The 18,493-nt window shown below is 49.1% G+C and overlaps 1 protein-coding gene across 3 annotated transcripts in view; it reads left to right on the top strand.

Annotated features, from left to right (window-relative positions):
* Positions 1-18,493, top strand: part of LOC137631147 (pineapple eye protein-like) — a 350,280-nt gene that overhangs the window by 110,434 nt on the left and 221,353 nt on the right. For all 3 annotated transcript variants that reach the window (XM_068362845.1, XM_068362846.1, XM_068362844.1), the window contains one exon: positions 3,785-3,899. In XM_068362845.1, the coding sequence (XP_068218946.1) occupies positions 3,792-3,899 (108 nt within the window). In that variant the 5' untranslated portion in view covers positions 3,785-3,791. The remainder of the gene's footprint in view (positions 1-3,784; positions 3,900-18,493) is intronic.

The raw sequence follows: 18,493 nt of genomic DNA, 5'->3' as shown, positions 1-18,493 counted from the left end.
CACCATCGTCTGTATGGAGGAATGTAAAAAAGATAGCAGGCAAATTCACCTCCAACCTGCCACCAGTGTTGAAGGTGAATGGTCATTATGTGACTGGAGCAATTGAGGTTAACAATGCCCTGGCTGATCATTTCTCAGATGTATCATGCAAGTGTGTAGCAGCCCCTGGTCACCAGTATAGGAACATTGAAGAAAAGAAAGTTTTAAATTTTGCAACAGGAAGGGAGGAATCACACAATTCTCCTTTTACTGAAAGAGAATTTGATTCTTGTAATGATACAGCCCCTGGACTCGATGGAATTCCATATTCAGTTATTAAACTTGTACCCGTTAATACCAAGTTATTTATTTTAAGCATTATTAATAGAATATAGCATGATCATAGTTATTCAAGTGTTTGGGAACTAGCCATTATTTTAGCCTTTTTGAAACTGGGTAAGGATAAGTTTTTAGCAGAAAACTATCGACCAATTGCATTGACATTTTGCTTATGTAAAATCATGGAAAAGATGGTCAATGCATGACTGATGTGGTACCTGGAAAAGAAAGTTATTTTATTACCTATGCAGTGTGGATTTAGAAAAAATGCACACAATAACTGATGTGTTGATAAGACTTTGGTCCTCCATTTGTTAAGCCTTTGCATAAAAACAGCAACATGTCAGTGTTTTTTTTTTTTTTTTTTTTTTTTTTTTTTTTTTTTTTTTTTTTTTTTTTTTTTTTAGCCAAATAATAGTGCATGGAGATATGATATTTAAAACCATTCATAATTTGGGATTATGAGGAGAGCATAGATTTTTTTTCAAGTGAGAGTGGGGGAAGCTCTATCAGAGAGGAAATGTCAGGAGTGAGTTCCCCAGGGTATTGTGCTAAGTATAACACTATTTGCACTAGTTATTAATGGGATATCCTCAGTCATTCCCAAGATATTCTCTCAATGCTATTTGTAGATGATCTCTCCATATCATTTGCTGGAGGTAGAATGGCAATGGTTGAGAGAAAACTGCAACTCTCACTTGACAAAACTATTCAGAGGGCTGATATAAATAGGTTTAAGTTTTTGATAGGCAAAACTACTATTGTCCATTTTTGTCGTATTTAGGTAGTACACCCAGACTTGGATTCATATATAATATATATATATATATATATATATATATATATATATATATATATATATATATATATATATACTGTATATATATACTATATATATATATATATATATTTATATATATATAAATGTATATATATACAAATGTATATATATATATATATATATATATATATATATATATATATATATATAAATGTAAATATATATATATATATATATATATATATATATATATATATATATATCTACAAATATACACCAAGTTTTCAAACATGTCTTACATCATTGTGGAACCTTTTCAAGATAAACAAGGAAGTATGACATTGTACTTGTTTGCACCAGATATATATTTTATATATATATATATATATATATATATATATATATATATATATGTGTGTGTGTATGTATGATGAATTTTGCACATTTAGACGTGTTTTTCATATTCAAATAAGCCATATATATTTTTGATACATTAATGTCTGGATTCTCTTAACGACCTCAAGATCAGAGCCCCAGGCAGAATCACACAAAGACAAGGGGTTGTGACCGTCCGGGAATCGAACCCTGGTCCGGCAAGCTTGTATAGACAGTGACTACCACTTGGCCACGAAGAAAGCTCTTGTCTTTGTGTAATTTCGCCTGGGGGTCTGATCCCGAGGTCGTTAAGAGAATCTAGACATTAATGTATAAAAAATATATGGCTTATTTGAATATGAAAAACATGTCTAAATGTGCAAAATTCATCATACATACATATATATATATATATATATATATATATATATATATATATATATATATATATATATATATATATATATATATATATATATATAAAACTCTAGATATGGTAGTTATAGACATTGGGCAGTAATCAGTTGGACTTGAGGTACCACAGACATGTTTACATAGTGGAGTAACATCATCAATTCTCCAAGAAGTTCTAAAAGCTCCTCTTCTTGCTAACTTTTGCAAAATAACAGACTGAAAGTAACATTTCCTTTATGTCGGCATCGTCTCTCTTTCATGTAGAGTACTGAGCCCACATGCCCTTAGTCGGAAGGGCAGCCTCCTCTATGGGTCATGGTTCGCTTCTTTCGACCTCTGAAGGTGACCCCAACGACCCAGGACTTAAAGCAGCAGATTTTTACTTGACCTCTTGGACAGGTCTCCTGCTTGTGTTGGCCTCGGCCAAGAGAGTCAGCGTACCCCATGGGCCACCCTCAATGTTTCATTCACGACGATAGGTCAGGTAATACTCGACTTCATTCCTGGTTCTTGGGATTTTGAGTCCATCATAGCGTGGTCTATGATCCAGATCAATGGCTACTCTGTCAGGGAAGAGCTTGAAGTACGTACTACCTCAAGGAAACTACAGGAGCTTGCCCCCGAGTGTCAGCACTTTGGCAGCCGGGAAGGCCAAGAGAAGGCTCACCAAGAACATGTTCTTTGCTTGGATTTGCAAGGTCATGGACTGACCATTGAATATGAATCCTTCTCCTCATAGAGGAGACCTAGAGCTTATAATGTTAGGAGCAGGAGTACACACTTAGCGTTTATGAAAATTACTCTTGACGTAGGCCGTGTCACGTGTGTGAAAGTGTCAAATGACCTCCATTATCCACTTCCTGCTAGACATAACCCACAGGAACATGGAGACATTCTTATTTTCCCTTTGGTGGCTTAACAATTAATGGTTCAAAACACCTCAAGCTCTGTGATGGACAAGTTGCAGGGGGAGAGGGAGGGGGAGGCCATAGTTTAACCATGGTTAAGTCTGGTATGAATGACAAAGAATGACTGGCTTTTTCTTTTTTTCATATTCCTGCGGAGTAACAGCTCCTACATCACTCTGCAAAGCTGGCCTCCACTGTCTGCAGGTGGAACTATTTCCCTTGTGTAACCTGGTATAGAGAGAAATACTTGTTACATCCCCATAGCCCCCAGGCAAGGTTGGATTGGGTAACGTTTGTGGTTGATTCTCAGATCTTAGAATTGTTAGCTAGACTAGTCACTCTGCTAGTATCACACATTCACACAGATTGCTCAGGTCGCTAACAATACTTTTGCATGAATTGTTTAACGAGATGTTAGAGTATCTCTCTGTTACATGTTGAGCACATACTTTAAAAGCCCGTTTAAAGACTATTCAGTTGGTTTGTACTTCCACCCTCCTAAGGAATGAGTTTGTATTTAGTGTCTGAACAAATGACAAATTTGGATGTAATTTGTATTTTTCTTAACTACATACCTGTATTTATTTATACAAATTGTCCCACAATCACCTGTCCCCCAAGAAGTCCTTCCTGCAATAAAAAGTGATGAAACAACACAGGTGTGTGTGTTAGGGGCTAGCCAGCTACCCTTTTCCCCGCTATTTAGCGTTAGGGTAGTGTGCACCTCACTAAAAGGCTTCTGGCTACCTTCCAGCTTTGCCGAAAGTATAATCTCTATTTAAAATTTGTATTGTTAGGTAAAATACAAATGACTTCAAAATTTGTAATTTTTCCAATTTGATTATTCCAAGTAATGTGTGGAAAACTTGTAGAATTAACCCTTTTTTTGAGGGTAGATGCCAATTAAACCAAGCTTCTAGAGGAGAAGCATTATGAACATGAGGTGAGGTTTATTGTAATAAATATGTAATTTCTGTTTTCATTACAGTACGGACATGAGTAAAGCTAGAGCGTGTGATTTTTGTGGCATTGGAGGCGAAAGAGAAGTAGAACTTGGAGCATTGCACACTTTAGACGATGTGACTACGCATTGTTTTTGCTTGGTAAGGTTTTATAGTATTTTCTTAATAATGGTTTGTTCCGAAACTGCAATACAAACCTACGCTATTTATTAGGTGTATTAGAATATTATATATATATATATATATATATATATATATATATATATATATATATATATATATATATATAAAATATATAATATAAATGTATTATAAAAACAATTAGAATAGCGCCAACGTTATCCCTGCGTGTCATAAGAGGCGACAAAAGGGACGGGACGAGGGGGCTGGGAACCCCCTCTCCTGTATCTACATCCTGTGAGACATTGACAAAGAGATGAAGCTGGGGGGAGAGTGACTGCTTCCCTCACTCTAGTTTTGGGGTGTTTGAATGTTGTACGATAGAGAGTAAAAGATGTGAAATTGGAAGTATGTTTAGGAATAGAAGGATGGATGTATTGGCCTTGTGTGAGACAAAGAAAAAAGGAAAGGGTGAAGTGATGTTTGGGGAAATGTCTGGTAGAGTGTCTGGGATTGAAAGGGGAAGAGCGAGAGAGGGTGTGGCTTTATTGCTGAGTGAATGGATGACAGGTAAGGTAGTGGAATGGAAGGAGATATCATCTAGGTTAATGTGGGTAAGGGTTAGGCTGGATAGGGAATGTTGGGCGTTTGTCAGTGCGTATGGGCCAGGTAGTGAGAAAAGTGAAGAAGAGCGGAATGAGTTTTGGAATGAATTAACTAGGTGTGTAGAAGGACTGGGTAGAAGGAATTATGTAGTTGTCATGGGTGACTTAAATGCCAGAGTGTGGGCGCTGGAGAGGTAGAAGGCGTCAATGGGAAGTATGGCGTACCAGGTGAAAATGAGAGTGGTGAGAGACTGCTAGATATGTGTGTTGAGCAAGAGATGGTGATAAGTAATAGCTTTTTCAAAAAGAAAGATAAAAATAAGTATACATGGGTAAGAGTGGCAAATGGAAGAGTAGTAGAAAGGGCATTAATGGATTATGTGTTGATAACTAAAAGAATGTTTGGAAGATTGAAAGATGTGCATGTGTTTAGGAGTATGGCTAACGGTATGTCTGATCATTTTTTGGTGGAAGGAAAATTAGTTGTAGCAAAAGAGTGGGGGAATAGAGTAGGTGGATGTAAAAGAGAGCTAGTGAGGGTTGAAGAGCTAATAAAACCAGGGGTAAAAAGTAAATATCAGGAAAAGTTGAAAATGACATATGACGAAGTAAAAGTAAGAGAAACTGGTAGCCTAATTTAGAAGAGGAGTGGAAGTTAGTAAAAAAAATTTTTGTTGTGATTGCAAGTGATGTTTGTGGCAAGAAGGTTGTTGGAGGCAGCATGAGGAAGGGCAGTGAATGGTGGAATGAATGAGTGAAGGTAAAAGTGGAAGAGAAAAAGAGGGCTTTTGAAGAATGGCTGCAGAGTAATAGTATAGAGAAGTATGAAAAATATAGAGAGAAAAATGTGGAAGTAAAGCGCAAGGTACGTGAGGCAGAGGGCAGCTGACCTGAGGTGGGGTCAGGGATTGGGCCATTCATATGAAGGGAATAAGAAGTAGTTTTGGAAAGAAGTGAAGAGAGTAAGGAAGGCTGGCTCAAGAATTGAAGAGACAGTGTAAGATGGAAATGGAAGGTTGTTAAAAGGAGAGGAGGCAAGCAAAAGATGGGCGGAACATTTTGAAAGTTTACTGAATGTTGAGGATAACAGGGAGGCAGATATAATTGCTGTTGCAGGTGTTGAGGTGCCAGTGATGGGAGATGAGAATGAGAGAGAGATTACAATAGATGAAGTGAGGAGAGCACTAGATGAAACGAGAGTAGGAAAAGCGTCTGGTATGGATGGTGTGAGAGCTGAGATGTTGAAGGAACGGGGTGTGACTGTACTTGAATTGTTGGTGAGATTGTTTAATGTGTTTGTTCCGTAACCTAAATAGAAACCACGCTATTTACATTGGGTTTACCTTTTAGCGTAGCTGAAATGACGAGCCAATAGTTTTTAATGAGGGTTAATTACCCCTGCGCTAGTTAGCGGGGGTAGGGGAAGGGTAGCTTGCTATCCCCCACCCCACACCCACCGGTGATTTGCTTCACTTCACTTTTGGCTCCGGCGATGAACAGACGTGTCTGTCCATCGTCCTCGTTGACAGCCTTTAATCTTTTTTCTGCTTTTTCTTTACAGTGTGTGTGTGTGTGTTAGAAGTTGACCACCTTTATTATTACTATGCGTACGTGCCCTGGAATTGCCGGCCGCCCTTGTGGTACCTTTATGTCGGCCACGGACACGGATCCTCACACCCTTTGCCCGCAGTGTCGAGGCCGACGGTGTGATCAGGAAAATATGTGTAGTGAGTGCAGGGAGTGGTCTGCCTCCCAGTGGGAGAGGTTTGGCCGCCGGCGTAAGAAGAAGTCCAAGAGAGACCGTTCTCCTTCCGGGGTTTCCTTGAAGGAGGAAGGTTCTCGGGACTCTTCTTTCGCCGGCCAAACCTCCTCCGTAGCTCCCCCTCGTTCGGCTCCTAAGGAGAGTCGGCCGAGTGGGAGCGCAGGCCCTAGTTCTGTTTCCCGACCTTGGGTGGGGGGAGAGGGCGTAGCCTCCCATAGCGGGGCGGTTCCTCCTCCGGGGGAGGTTATTGATGAATCTCTGTCTAATGATGATTTACAGATTTGGGCTTCCTGGGCCTTAAGGGCTTGCCCTCCAGGGTTGCCCTGATTGACCTTGTCCAGTTGGGGGCCGCTGTTAAGCAGTCGCCGGTGATAGCAGAGGTAGACTCTCTGTCTATCGTCGACGTCGTGGTGGCAGAGGCCTCCGACGGGGCGGGGCAATCCTCTGTAGGTGCAGTTGGGGATGTTGGTGCTGACGGCTCTCCTCCCCCTTCCGTACATCTTTCGAAGGGGGAAGAGAGTCCTACGGGCTCTTCTGCTGTCCAGCTTCCCTCTAAGGGGAGTGCCTTGACTGAGACTCCCCTTCGGAGGACTGATGGTCCTGACGATCTTCCTCGTGGCCGCCTTTGCCGTAAGGCTCACCGTCCGCTGCGTCTCAAGGGCCTCCCGTCTCCTTATAAGGGTGTTAAGAGGCGCCTTTTTGGATCTTCTTCCTCTGAAGGGGACTCTCCTCGCCGTAAACAGCCTGCAGCTCCAGCTTCATTAGACCTCTCTGGGGATCGGTTTCCTACGCCTGCTAGACCTTCACCTTCTGGGGCAGATGTTCAGCAACCTGACCTCGTCACCCGACAGGCAGCGGTCCCTTCGGGGCAAAGGGATTCTTCCCTTACACGTGCAGTGTTAGCGCACAGGCGCTCTCCTGCTCGTCAGCGCTCACCTGCTCGTCATAGCTCTCCTGCTCGTCAGCGCTCACCTGTTCGCCGGCGCTCTCCTGATGTTCGCCCTTCTTCTCGCCAGCGCTCTCCTGAGGACATCCTTCAACCTGTTGTTCCTGAAGAGCGCCCAGCGCACCAGCATTCCCCTGCTCGCCCTTCTGCAGTGTTAGCGCACAGGCGCTCTCCTGCGCGTCAGCGCTCTTCTGAGGATCATCGCCCTTCTGCTCGCCAGCGCTCCCCTGTGGTCTCCGAATATCCTGCAGTTCCTGTTGTGCGCCCTGCGCGCCATCAGTCTCCTGAGCGCTCTCGCGATCCTCAGCTTGTTCCTGCACAACATCGCCCGCGTTCTCCAGCGCGTGTTTCTAAAGCACATGTTCCCCTACGCGCTTCCTGTTCCTGTTCGTGAACATGCCGCGCCGACTGTTCCTTCACAGGATTCCACGCGTCGCCCTCTTGCTTGCCAGCGATCACCAGGTCGCCAGCGATCACAGACGATTCATCAATCGCCTGCTCGTCAGCGTTTTCCTACGCGTCAGCGATCACCTGAACATCGGCGATCTCCGGATTGCCCGCGTGACTTATCGCCTGCGCGCATGCGTTCTCCAACACGCCGCCGCCCAGAGGTTCTGGATGGGCATGGTTCGCCGTCTGCTAGCTCGCCCTCGCGCGATCGTTCGCCCTCTGCTAGCTCGCCCTCGCGCGATCGTTCGCCTGCGCAACCTACGCGCTATCGCTCGCCAACGCGCCATCGCTCGTCTGCGCACCAGCGTTCTCCAGCGCACCACCGATCGCCTGCTCGATATCGCTCTCCCTCGTGCTACAGGTCTCCTGACCAACGTCGCCAGCGATCTTCGGAACGTTCTCACTCGCCCACGCGGCAACGCATTCGTTCACCGGCTCGCCCACGCGCTCGTTCACCTGTACGCCCTCGCGCCCACTTGCCTGCTCGCCCGCGCGGCCGCTCGACCACCGTTCATGCCGAATTTCACAGCCAGTGATAGCAGCAGGAACGCGTGTTCCCAGACAGCGCTCTGGATCGCCTCCATCAAAATGCAGGACTGTTGTGCAGGACAGGGAAGACACTTCAGAGAAGTCAGTGCGTCTTTCTTCCCCCTTTCCTTTTCAGGCAAGTCCAGTGGTGTCCACTCCGAAGGATCGCCCGATCCCTTTTCCTCCAGCTAGGATTTCGGACTCTGTGTCCGTGGAACAACAGACTTAGTTTGGTCCTCTGATGCGGGCGTTAGTGAGGGTAATGAAGCCAGCACTCGCTGATCAGGGCAACAAACCAACGGCTGCCTCACCTACGCTGAAGAGAAAGAGAGGAGTGGACTTCGTGGTGACTTCCCCCAGGGAGAAGTTGGTTCCTAGGAGATCTGTCGGGAAGGCCCCTTCCCCTGCTCAAGCGTTTTCTCCTCCTCCCGTGGACGAGGCTTTTCCGTCCTCAGGTGAGTCCAGTGAAGCGATAGTCTTTCCCTCAGCACCAAGGGGGGAGCCTTCTCTTCATGGAGGAGAATCGTCTCGTGCGGAAGGGGCTCTTCGAACCTCTTTGTTGGGATCCTGTATCCCTCCCAGGATGGAACCCAAGGACTCCAAGACCATCCCAAAATCGTCTTCAAGGATTCGCCAGGAACCCGCGGCTCCCTGGGGGAACGTCCACGCTTCGCCCCAGGAAGAGATTCCGGGGACAGGAGACTTAGCTGCCAGCCCGCAAGGAGGAGATCAGCAAGAATCTGAACATGCCTTCTGGCAGGTCCTGAGCCTGATGAGGCAACTCAACGGATTCATGGACCCCGTGATCGCCCCCCGAGAAGGCAAGGACACTATCTTGGACGAAGTGTTCAACGTTCAGAAAGCCCCTAAGTCCAGTGCGGCTCTGCCCTGGTCTCGGGGTCTGAAGAGTGCCAGAGCCAGGGCCAACGCCCAGCTCGCGATTCTTGCCGCCTCCAGTCGTTCCTCTGCCGGGAACAAACTCATCCCTCCTCCTCGTCTCCAGCAGAGGAGGTATTTTGAGATCTTGGGTGAGTCCAGTCTCGCTCTTCCTCCCCATCGCTCCGTGGAGGAGCTGGCTAAGGGAGTTCCCCTCGAGAAGCTCTCTGCCCGGCAGGTGTCGTTCTCGGCGTCGGAGATCCTGAGCCATGAGAAGGTCGCAAAGTGCGCCATGCAGGCCACTTCGTGGTTGGATATATGGCTGGGAACTCTGGGCATCCTATTGCGCTCCGAGGATTTGTCTAAGGAGACCAATAGGAAGGCCTTGGAGACCTTCTTATTCTCGGGCACCCGCTCCATCGAGTTCCTGGCGCACCAGGTCACCACCCTGTGGGCCAACTCGGTGTTGAAGCGGCGCGATGCGGTGACCGAGAGATTCCACCCGAAGGTCCCCGCCGTGGATGTGTGTAGGCTCAGACATGCTTCCCTTCTTGGGGAGAATCTGTTCAAGCCACAGGATATGGAGCGAACGGCTGAGAGGTGGAGGAAATCTAGCACGGACTCCCTCCTCCATAGGGCCCTTACAGCTTGGCCCTATAAGCCTCCAGCTCCGCCGCAACAGCAGCACCAGCCTCGTAAGGCTCCGAAGCAGGCACCGGCAGTTAAGAAAGTGGTGTCTAAGCCCCAGCCCTTTCCAGCCAAGGTCAAGAGGGGCGGCAAGTCCTTCAGGGGAGGCAAGACTCCTAGGGGTAGCGGCCATGGCCGCAAACCCTAGGGGTGGCAGTCCCCCTGCGTGTCCACCTATGGGAGGATGCCTTCAGCGTTGCGTCTGCAGGTGGCAGCAACACGGGGCCGATGCTTGGACGGTTTCAGTGATCGGCCAAGGCTATCGCGTCCTGTTCACAACATCTCAACCTCCCCTGACAGCGAATCCAGTGTCGTTGAGCTCCTATGCCACGGGATCGGCAAAGGGGCTGGCCCTTCGGGCCGAAGTCGAGACCATGCTCAAGAAGGGTGCTCTCCAGGAGGTCGTCGACGGCTCCCCAGGCTTCTTCAGTCGACTCTTTCTTTTAAAGAAGGCATCTGGAGGCTGGAGACCTGTCATCAACCTCTCAGCTCTGAACGGGTTTGTCAAGCAAACCCGGTTCAGCATGGAGACAGCGGACACGGTCAGACTTACGGTGAGACCACAAGACTTCATGTGCACACTGGATCTAAAGGAGGCGTACTTCCAGATCCCAATCCATCCGTCTTCCAGGAAGTACTTAAGATTCTGCCTAGACGACAAGATCTACCAGTTCAAGGTGCTATGTTTCGGTCTCTCCACAGCTCCTCAGGTGTTCACCAGAGTGTTCACCCTGATTTCATCTTGGGCGCACAGGAACGGCATTCGTCTCCTTCGTTATCTGGACGACTGGCTGATCCTAGCAGACTCGGAGTCGACCCTTCTTCGGCACCGATACAGGCTTCTAGGTCTTTGCCAGGATCTGGGGATCGTGGTAAACCTCGAGAAGTCCTCTCTACAGCCGTCCCAATGACTGGTTTATCTAGGCATGCTGATAGACACCAATCTCCACAAAGCCTTTCCATCAGACGACAGGATAGCAAGGCTGAGGAGGGTGGCGGAACCCTTCCTCTGGCAAGAAGAGCTCCCCGCCCAGTCGTGGTTGCGTCTCTTAGGTCACCTGTCCTCCCTGGCTCGTCTGGTTCCAAACAGCCGCCTCAGGATGAGATCCCTGTAGTGGCAGCTCAAGTCCCGGTGGAATCAAGGATCCGATTCCCCGGACATTCTGATCCCGATAGGATCTTTGGAACGGATGGACTTAGGGTGGTGGCTGGTCGACGAGAACCTACGGAAGGGAGTGAGTCTTCTCGTCCTCCTCCCGGAATTGACTCTGTTTTCGGACGCGTCAAAAGAGGGGTGGGGGGTTCACGTTCTGAACCAGAGGACCTCAGGCCTGTGGTCAGAATCAGAAAAGTGCCTGCACATCAACCTGCTAGAGTTGAAGGCCGTCTTTCTGGCTCTTCAACAGTTCCAACGGACCCTGGCGGGTCACTCCGTGGTGGTGATGAGAGACAACACCACGGTAGTGGCTTATATCAACAAGCAGGGAGGCACTTTTTTGCAGCAGCTATCCCATCTTGCAGTAGAGATTCTGAGGTGGACCGAAGTCCACTCGATAACACTATCGGCTTGCTTCATTCCTGGCAAGAGGAATGTGCTCGCTGACAGTCTGAGCAGGGCCTCGCAGATAGTGAGTACCGAGTGGTCTTTGGATCCTCAGATAGCCAACAAAGTCCTTACTTTGTGGGGTTCCCCGACCGTGGACCTGTTCGCGATAGCGTTGAATTTCAAGCTGCCTCTGTACTGCTCCCCAGTCCCGGACCCCAAGGCACTCTGGCAAGATGCTTTCCAGCAACGGTGGGACAACATCGACGTGTACGCCTTCCCACCGATCTGTCTGATGAGAAGGGTACTCAACAGGACCAGACTATCGGTCAACTTTGCGATGACTCTGGTAGCTCCGCTATGGCATCACGCGGAATGGCTCCCGGACCTTCTGCAGCTCCTGACGGAGCTCCCGAGGGAACTTCCTCCACGACACGAGCTTCTCAGACAACCCCACTCCAACGTCCCTCACAAGGCTGTGGCCTCACTTCGGCTTCACGCCTGGAGACTATCCAGCGTCTCCTCACGGAGAGAGGCTTTTCGCAACAGGTTGTGGAGAGAATGTCTCGGCACCTGCGAAGGTCCTCTGAGGGAGTCTACCAGGCGAAGTGGAGAGTCTTTTGTGGTTGGTGTCGTGGGAGGGGTATCTCTCCACTCGATGCCACTATTCCAGCAATAGTGGACTTCCTCGTTTATCTGCGGGAAGAAATGCGCCTTTCTGTCTCGGCAGTGAAAGGCTATCGCTCAGCCTTAAGCTTGGCCTTCAGGCTGAAAGGCGTGGATATTTCTTCCTCGCTAGAACACTCTCTACTCATACGTAGCTATGAGCTTACCTGCCCCCAGTCGGAAGTGAGACCTCCTCCTTGGAACGTGGTTCGGGTCCTCAGGGCTCTTAAGAGACCTCCCTTCGAACCATTACGCCAGGCATCTGATCGCCACCTGTCTTGGGAGACGGCTTTCCTGCTTGCTTTGGCTTCGGCCAAGCGAGTTAGTAAACTTTATGGTCTCTTGTACGACATTGCCCATTCAAGGGGATGGGGGGAGGTAACGTTCAGGTTCGTCCCTGAATTTGTAGCCAAGACTCAAAATCCTGGAGCGCCCGATCCTCAGTTCGACTCTTTCAGGATCTCGAGTCTCTGCTCTGTAACAAGCGACCCAGACCAGCTGCTACTATGTCCAGTGAGGTGTCTGAGGTACTACTTGAAGAGAACGGCTGCAGTCCGTCCTCAAGTGCGAGCGTTGTTTGTGAGCACAGGCAGGACGAAGAGGAGGGTCACCAGGAACACCATCTCAGCTTGGATTCGAAGGGTTATCCACCATGCCTTGAATCCAGACCCTCCTTCGTCACGTCCCCCTAGGGCACACGATGTCAGGGGTGTTGCTACGTCCCTGGCCTTCAAGAGAAACTTTTCTATGACGCAGGTGCTTCAAGCTGGGGTCTGGAAGCGTCAGACGACCTTCACAGCCCACTACCTGCAGGACGTGACCCACAGGAGCCTCGATACCTTTTCTATCGGCCCTGTGGTGGCTGCATAACAGCTGGTCTAACCTCAGGCTCCTTTATGGACAAGTAGCAGTAGGTTGAGGGCATTGTTACTTGGTTTCAGTCTGCGTGAATGGAAGAGTATGTCTGACCCTTACTTCTTTCTTCATTCTCCCCTCTCTTGGGGAAGCAGCATCCTGGTCCTCGCATAGCTGACCTCGACCTCTGCAGGTAACCCATGCTTCCTTGTGCTCCTAGTATTAAGCTTAATACTGTTGCATCCCCCATACCCTGACGAGGTGGTATTGGGAACGTCCTATCCTAGATTCCTATCTAAAGGTCTCAAAGTCAACTTCATAGGACGAGTCACACCTTCCTCCACACACAACTTATGTAGGCCACTCGTTCCTAGCGAAGCAAGGAACTTGTGAGGTGCAGGGGCTCCTTCTCTCAAGTGCTACTCACTGAGGGATTTAGTCCCCGGGCAAAGTCGAAGTCAGTAAGGCTGGGGACTTTCCACCTTTCCTAAGGGGGTAAGTCACCCAATGTAAATAGCGTGGTTTGTATTTCTGTTACGGAACAAATGACAAATTCGGAGATAATTTGTATTTTTCCTAACCATACAAACCTTAGCTATTTACACATATTTGCCCGCCATCCCTGGTCCCTAAGTCAAGTCCTACCTCTAAGTGAAGTGAAGCAAATCACCGGTGTGTGGGGGGAGAGGGGTAGCAAGCTACCCTTCCCCTATCCCCCGCTAACTAGCGCGGGGGTAATTAACCCTCATTAAAAACTATTGGCTCGTCATTTCGGCTACGCTAAAAGGTAAACCCGATGTAAATAGCTAAGGTTTGTAGGGTTAGGAAAAATACAAATTATCTCCGAATTTGTCATTTTGTGTTGTCAATGGTACCAGTAGATTGGGTTTGTGCATGTATTGTACCACTATATAAGGGTAAGGGAGATGTGTTTGAGTGTTGTAATTCAAGAGGTATTAGTTTGTTGAGTGTAGTTGGAAAAGTGTATGGTAGAGTAATGATTAATAGGATTAAAGATAAAGCAGAGAATGCAATCTTAGAAGTACAGGGTGGTTTTAGAAGAGGTAGGGGTTGTATGAATCAGATTTTTACAGTAAGGCAGATATGTGAGAAATATTTAGCAAAAGGTAAGGAGGTGTATGTTGCGTTTATGGATCTGGAGAAAGCGTATGATAGAGTTGATAGGGAAGCAATGTGGAATGTGATGAGGTTATATGGAGTTGGTGGAAGGTTGTTGCAAGCAGTGAAAAGTTTCTACAAAGGTAGTAAAGCATGTGTTAGGATAGGAAATGAAGTGAGTGATTGGTTTCCGGTGAGAGTGATGTCGCCGTGATTGTTTAACTTGTATGTTGATGGAGTGGTGAGGGAGGTGAATGCTCGAGTGCTGGGACGAGGATTAAAACTGGTAGACGAGAATGACCATGAATGGGAGGTAAATCAGTTGTTGTTTGCGGATGATACTGTACTGGTTGCAGACACAGAAGAGAAGCTTGGCCGATTAGTGACAGAATTTGGAAGAGTGTGTGAGAGAAGGAAGTTGAGAGTGAATGTGGGTAAGAGTAAGGTTATGAGATGTACGAGAAGGGAAGGTGGTGCAAGGTTGAATGTCATGTTGAATGGAGAGTTACTGGAGGAAGTGGATCAGTTTAAGTACTTGGGGTCAGTTGTTGCAGCAAATAGTAGAGTGGAAGCAGATGTATGTCAGAGAGTGAATGAAGGTTGCAAAGTGTTGGGGGCAGTTAAGGGAGTAGTAAAAAATAAAGGGTTGGGCATGAATGTAAAGAGAGTTCTATATGAGAAAGTGATTGTACCATCTGTGATGTATGGATCGGAGTTGTGGGGAATGAAAGTGATGGAGAGACAGAAATTGGATGTGTTTGAGATGAAGTGTCTAAGGAGTATGGCTGGTGTATCTCGAGTAGATAGGGTTAGGAACGAAGTGGTGAGAGTGAGAACGGGTGTAAGAAATGAGTTAGCAGCTTGAGTGGATATGAATGTGTTGAGATGGTTTGGCCATGTTGAGAGAATGGAAAATGGCTGTCTGCTAAAGAAGGCGATGAATGCAAGAGTTGATGGGAGAAGTACAAGAGGAAGGCCAAGGTCTGGGTGGATGGATGGAGCGAAGAAAGCTCTGGGTGATAGGAGGATAGATATGAGAGAGGCAAGAGAGCGTGCTAGAAATAGGAATGAATGGCGAGCGATTGTGACGCAGCTCCGGTAGGCCCTGCTCCTTCCTCCGATGCTGTAGATGACCGCGGAGGTAGCAGCAGTAGGGGATTCAGCATTATGAAGCTTCATCTGTGGTGGATAATGGGGGAGGTTGGGCTGTGGCACCCTTGCAGTACCAGCTGAACTCGGTTGAGTCCCTTGTCAGGCTGGGAGGTCCCCTTTTTTGTTTTTGTTTTTGTTTCATTTGTTGATGTCGGTTACCCCCCAAAATTGGGGGAAGTGCCTTGGTATATGTATGTATTACTTTCTGTGAAGCTGAAAGGACGAGCCATTAAAATTTTAGCGACGGTTAACTACCCATCCAGCTAGTTAGTGAGGGGGTAGGGAGGTAGCTTGCTTCCGCTCCCACTCACACACCTGTGATTTAGCCAACTTTACTTTTGGCTTGGATGGAAACCGGTTGTTACCGCTCTTTCTCCTCGCCTCTCATGGACTGCCATTTAATTTTTGTATTTTAACTTACATTTCTTATTTAAATATGATAGCATCCTTAATGATTACATATAAATATATATTTGTTCCGTAACTGGAATACAAACCACGCTATTTAAAGTGGGTAATTACTTTCGGCGTAGCGGAAAGAACGAGCCATAAAAATTTAACAAGGGATTATTACCCCACCGCTAGTTAGCGGGGGGGGGGGGGGGGGGTTAGTTAGCTACCCTCCCCCCTCACACACCTGTGTTGTAGCTCCACTTTTACTTTGGCTCGTATGGTGATCGGACATGTCCGCTTTCACCCTTGCCTCTTTGACAGCCATTAACCATTGCTTTTTATTTCTTTTTCTCAGTGTTGTGAAGTTGGCCTCTACAATGCGGAAGTGCCCTAGGTTACCTGACCGCCCTTGTGGGACCTTCACGTCTTCCATCGAGACGGATCCTCAAACCTTATGCCCTTATTGTAGGGGTCAGCGGTGTGAAAGTGATAATGTTTTTATGGAATGTAGGGAGTGGCCTACCTCCCAGTGGGAGAGGTTTTCTTGGCACCGGAAGAAGTCCAAACGTGATATTTCTCCTTCAAAGGTTTCTTTGAAGAAGGAAAATCCTAAGGACTCTTCTTCCGTAGCCCAAACCTCCTCTGAAGCTCCCACTCGGTCGGCCTCTCGTGAGAGGCCGTCGAGTGGTAGCGTAGGCCGTACTGTTGTTGACCGATCTTGGGGTTTGGGAGAGGGAGTTGCCTCCCATAGCGAGGCAGCTCCTCCTCCTCCCCCGGGGAAGGATTTAATTATTTCTCCTGTTCATATTGATCTTTTGCAGCTTTGGGCTTCCTTGGGGCTTCAGGATTTGCCCTTTAAGGAAGCCCTGTTTGACATGATCAGGTTGGGAGCAGCTGTCAGACAGTCACCGGCAGTAGCAGTGGTTGACCCTCTGTCTCTCTGTCTATTGTCGAGGCTGTTGTAGCAGACGCTTCCAATGAGAGTGTTCAAACCCCTGCTCCTGTTGTAGCTGAAGGCTTAGCTCCCCTCCGAACATCCTTCGGTGTCTCCTGCGGGTGATTCTCCCCCCGGGCGAGTTCACTGACAGAGACTCCTCTTTGGAGGACTGCTGATGGTTTTCCTGCTGCTCCCAGAGGACGCATCCGACGTAAGGCTCGCCTTCCTCTTCGTTGCCGAGGTCTTCCTTCTCCTCACAAGGGTGTTAGGAGGCGCGTCTTCGGATCTTCATCCTCGCAGTCCCCCGCAGAGGAACCTCGTTTGCTACTTCCTTGGACCTGGACCTCTCCGCAGATCGTTCACGATCACCTACGCCTGCTGACCTGCCTTCACCTTTTCTGGCTGTTGACGCGCTGTGGGCGCCCACACATCCTGTTTTCAAACGGGCACCGGTCCCTTTGGCGCAAAAGGGGCTTTCACACATTGTGTGCAAGTCCCTTAAGCGCCAGGTTTCCCCTGTGCGCCAACGTTCGCCTGCGCGCAAACGCTCACCGATTGCTGCCTCATCTCGCCAGCGCTCTCTTGCACGCCCACGATCTCCTGTTCGCCCTGCAGTTCCAGAGACTACACGCCCACGATCTCCTGCTCGCCAACGGACTTCTGCGCGTCCTCGGCCTGATACACGCCATGGACGCCCTCGGTCTCCTGCTCGTCAGCGATCTCCTGCTTGCCAGCGCTCTCCTGCTCGTTAGCGCTCTCCTGCTTACCAGCGCTTGCCTGCTCATCATCGCTCGCCCCCGATCTTTGGATCAGGGCTCCAAGAAGTGTTCTTCCTCTCGTGCTCACCAGCGCTCTGCTCCACGATCGCCGACTCGCCATCAGACCTCGCCTGCTCACCATCCCTTGCCTACGCGCCATCGCCCACGCGCCCACTGCCAGAACTTCGGTTCTCCCTGCACGCACGCGCCTTACGGCTTCGCCCTTAGGGGCCCTTCAACATCCTGTGGCTGCACTCCATCCAAGGTCTCCGGAACGCGCACCAACGCACCCACGCGCCCCGTCACCTTCCCGCCCATGCGCCCCGTCACCTACGCGCCCATTCGCCCTGACACCTACGCGCCCTGTCGCTTGCACGCCCACGAGCTCCTTCTCCTGCGTGCCATCATTCGCCAATGCGCGAACTCTGCTACGCGCCAATGCGCCCCCTCGCCTACGCGCCACCGCTCGCCTGCGCGCCACCGCTCGCCTGCGCGCCACCACTCGCCTACGCGCCATCGCTGGCCTGTACGCCTTCACTCGCCTGCGCGCCATCGCTCGCCCGCACTCTCTCGCCCACGCACGCCCACGTGTTCCCTCGTCCATGTGCGCCCGTGCGCACACGAGCAATCGCCCCCGAGCTAGGCAATGGGCTGCGATACCCAGTATGATGCCCAGCGCGTTCTCACACAGGATCCGGCAGTACGACACGTCAGGTCATCTTCATCGCGTCCGTCTCCCCCTCCCCCCGTAAGCGCAGGACAGCGCGCCCAACGAAGGGAGGAAAATCTCCGGACAGGTCCAGGATCTTTTCTTCTACAGCTTCCTTTCAGGCAGACCCAGTTGTAGTTTCCACTCCTAGGGACCTTACGATCCCCTTCCCTTCAGAGGGTGTCTCTGACAGCGCTGCTGTCAGTCGGCTGCCCTGGTTTGGGCCCTTGATCAGAGCGGTTGCGCAGACTTTCAAGCCTGGTTTCTCTGAACTAGGCCTCAAATCAGCGGCTATCTCGGTCCCCCTGAAGAGGAAGAGAGGAGTGGACAACGTGGTTACTCCTCCAAGGGCGAAACTGGTTCCTCGGAAGCCGTCGAGGAAGGCTCCCTCCCCTCCCCAGACTTTCTCTCCATCCTCCGTGGACGAGGGTTTTCCGTCCTCAGGGGATTCTCGTGAGGTGAGGCGTTCTCCCATCGCACCAATGGGAGATACCCCACCTCGCGCCGAGAAGTCTCCTCGGATGGAGACGGAGAAGAGCCCCCCACCATCTTTGTTTGGAATCCTGCATCCCTCCCAGGATGGAGTCGAAGGACTCCAAGACGATTCCGAAATCTTTTTCGAGGATCAG

Source organism: Palaemon carinicauda, chromosome 39 (genome assembly GCF_036898095.1).
Source record: "Palaemon carinicauda isolate YSFRI2023 chromosome 39, ASM3689809v2, whole genome shotgun sequence".
Lineage (NCBI taxonomy): Eukaryota > Metazoa > Arthropoda > Malacostraca > Decapoda > Palaemonidae > Palaemon > Palaemon carinicauda.
The sequence above is the reverse complement of the archived record's forward strand: the minus strand, read 5'-3'. Positions and strand labels throughout refer to the sequence as shown.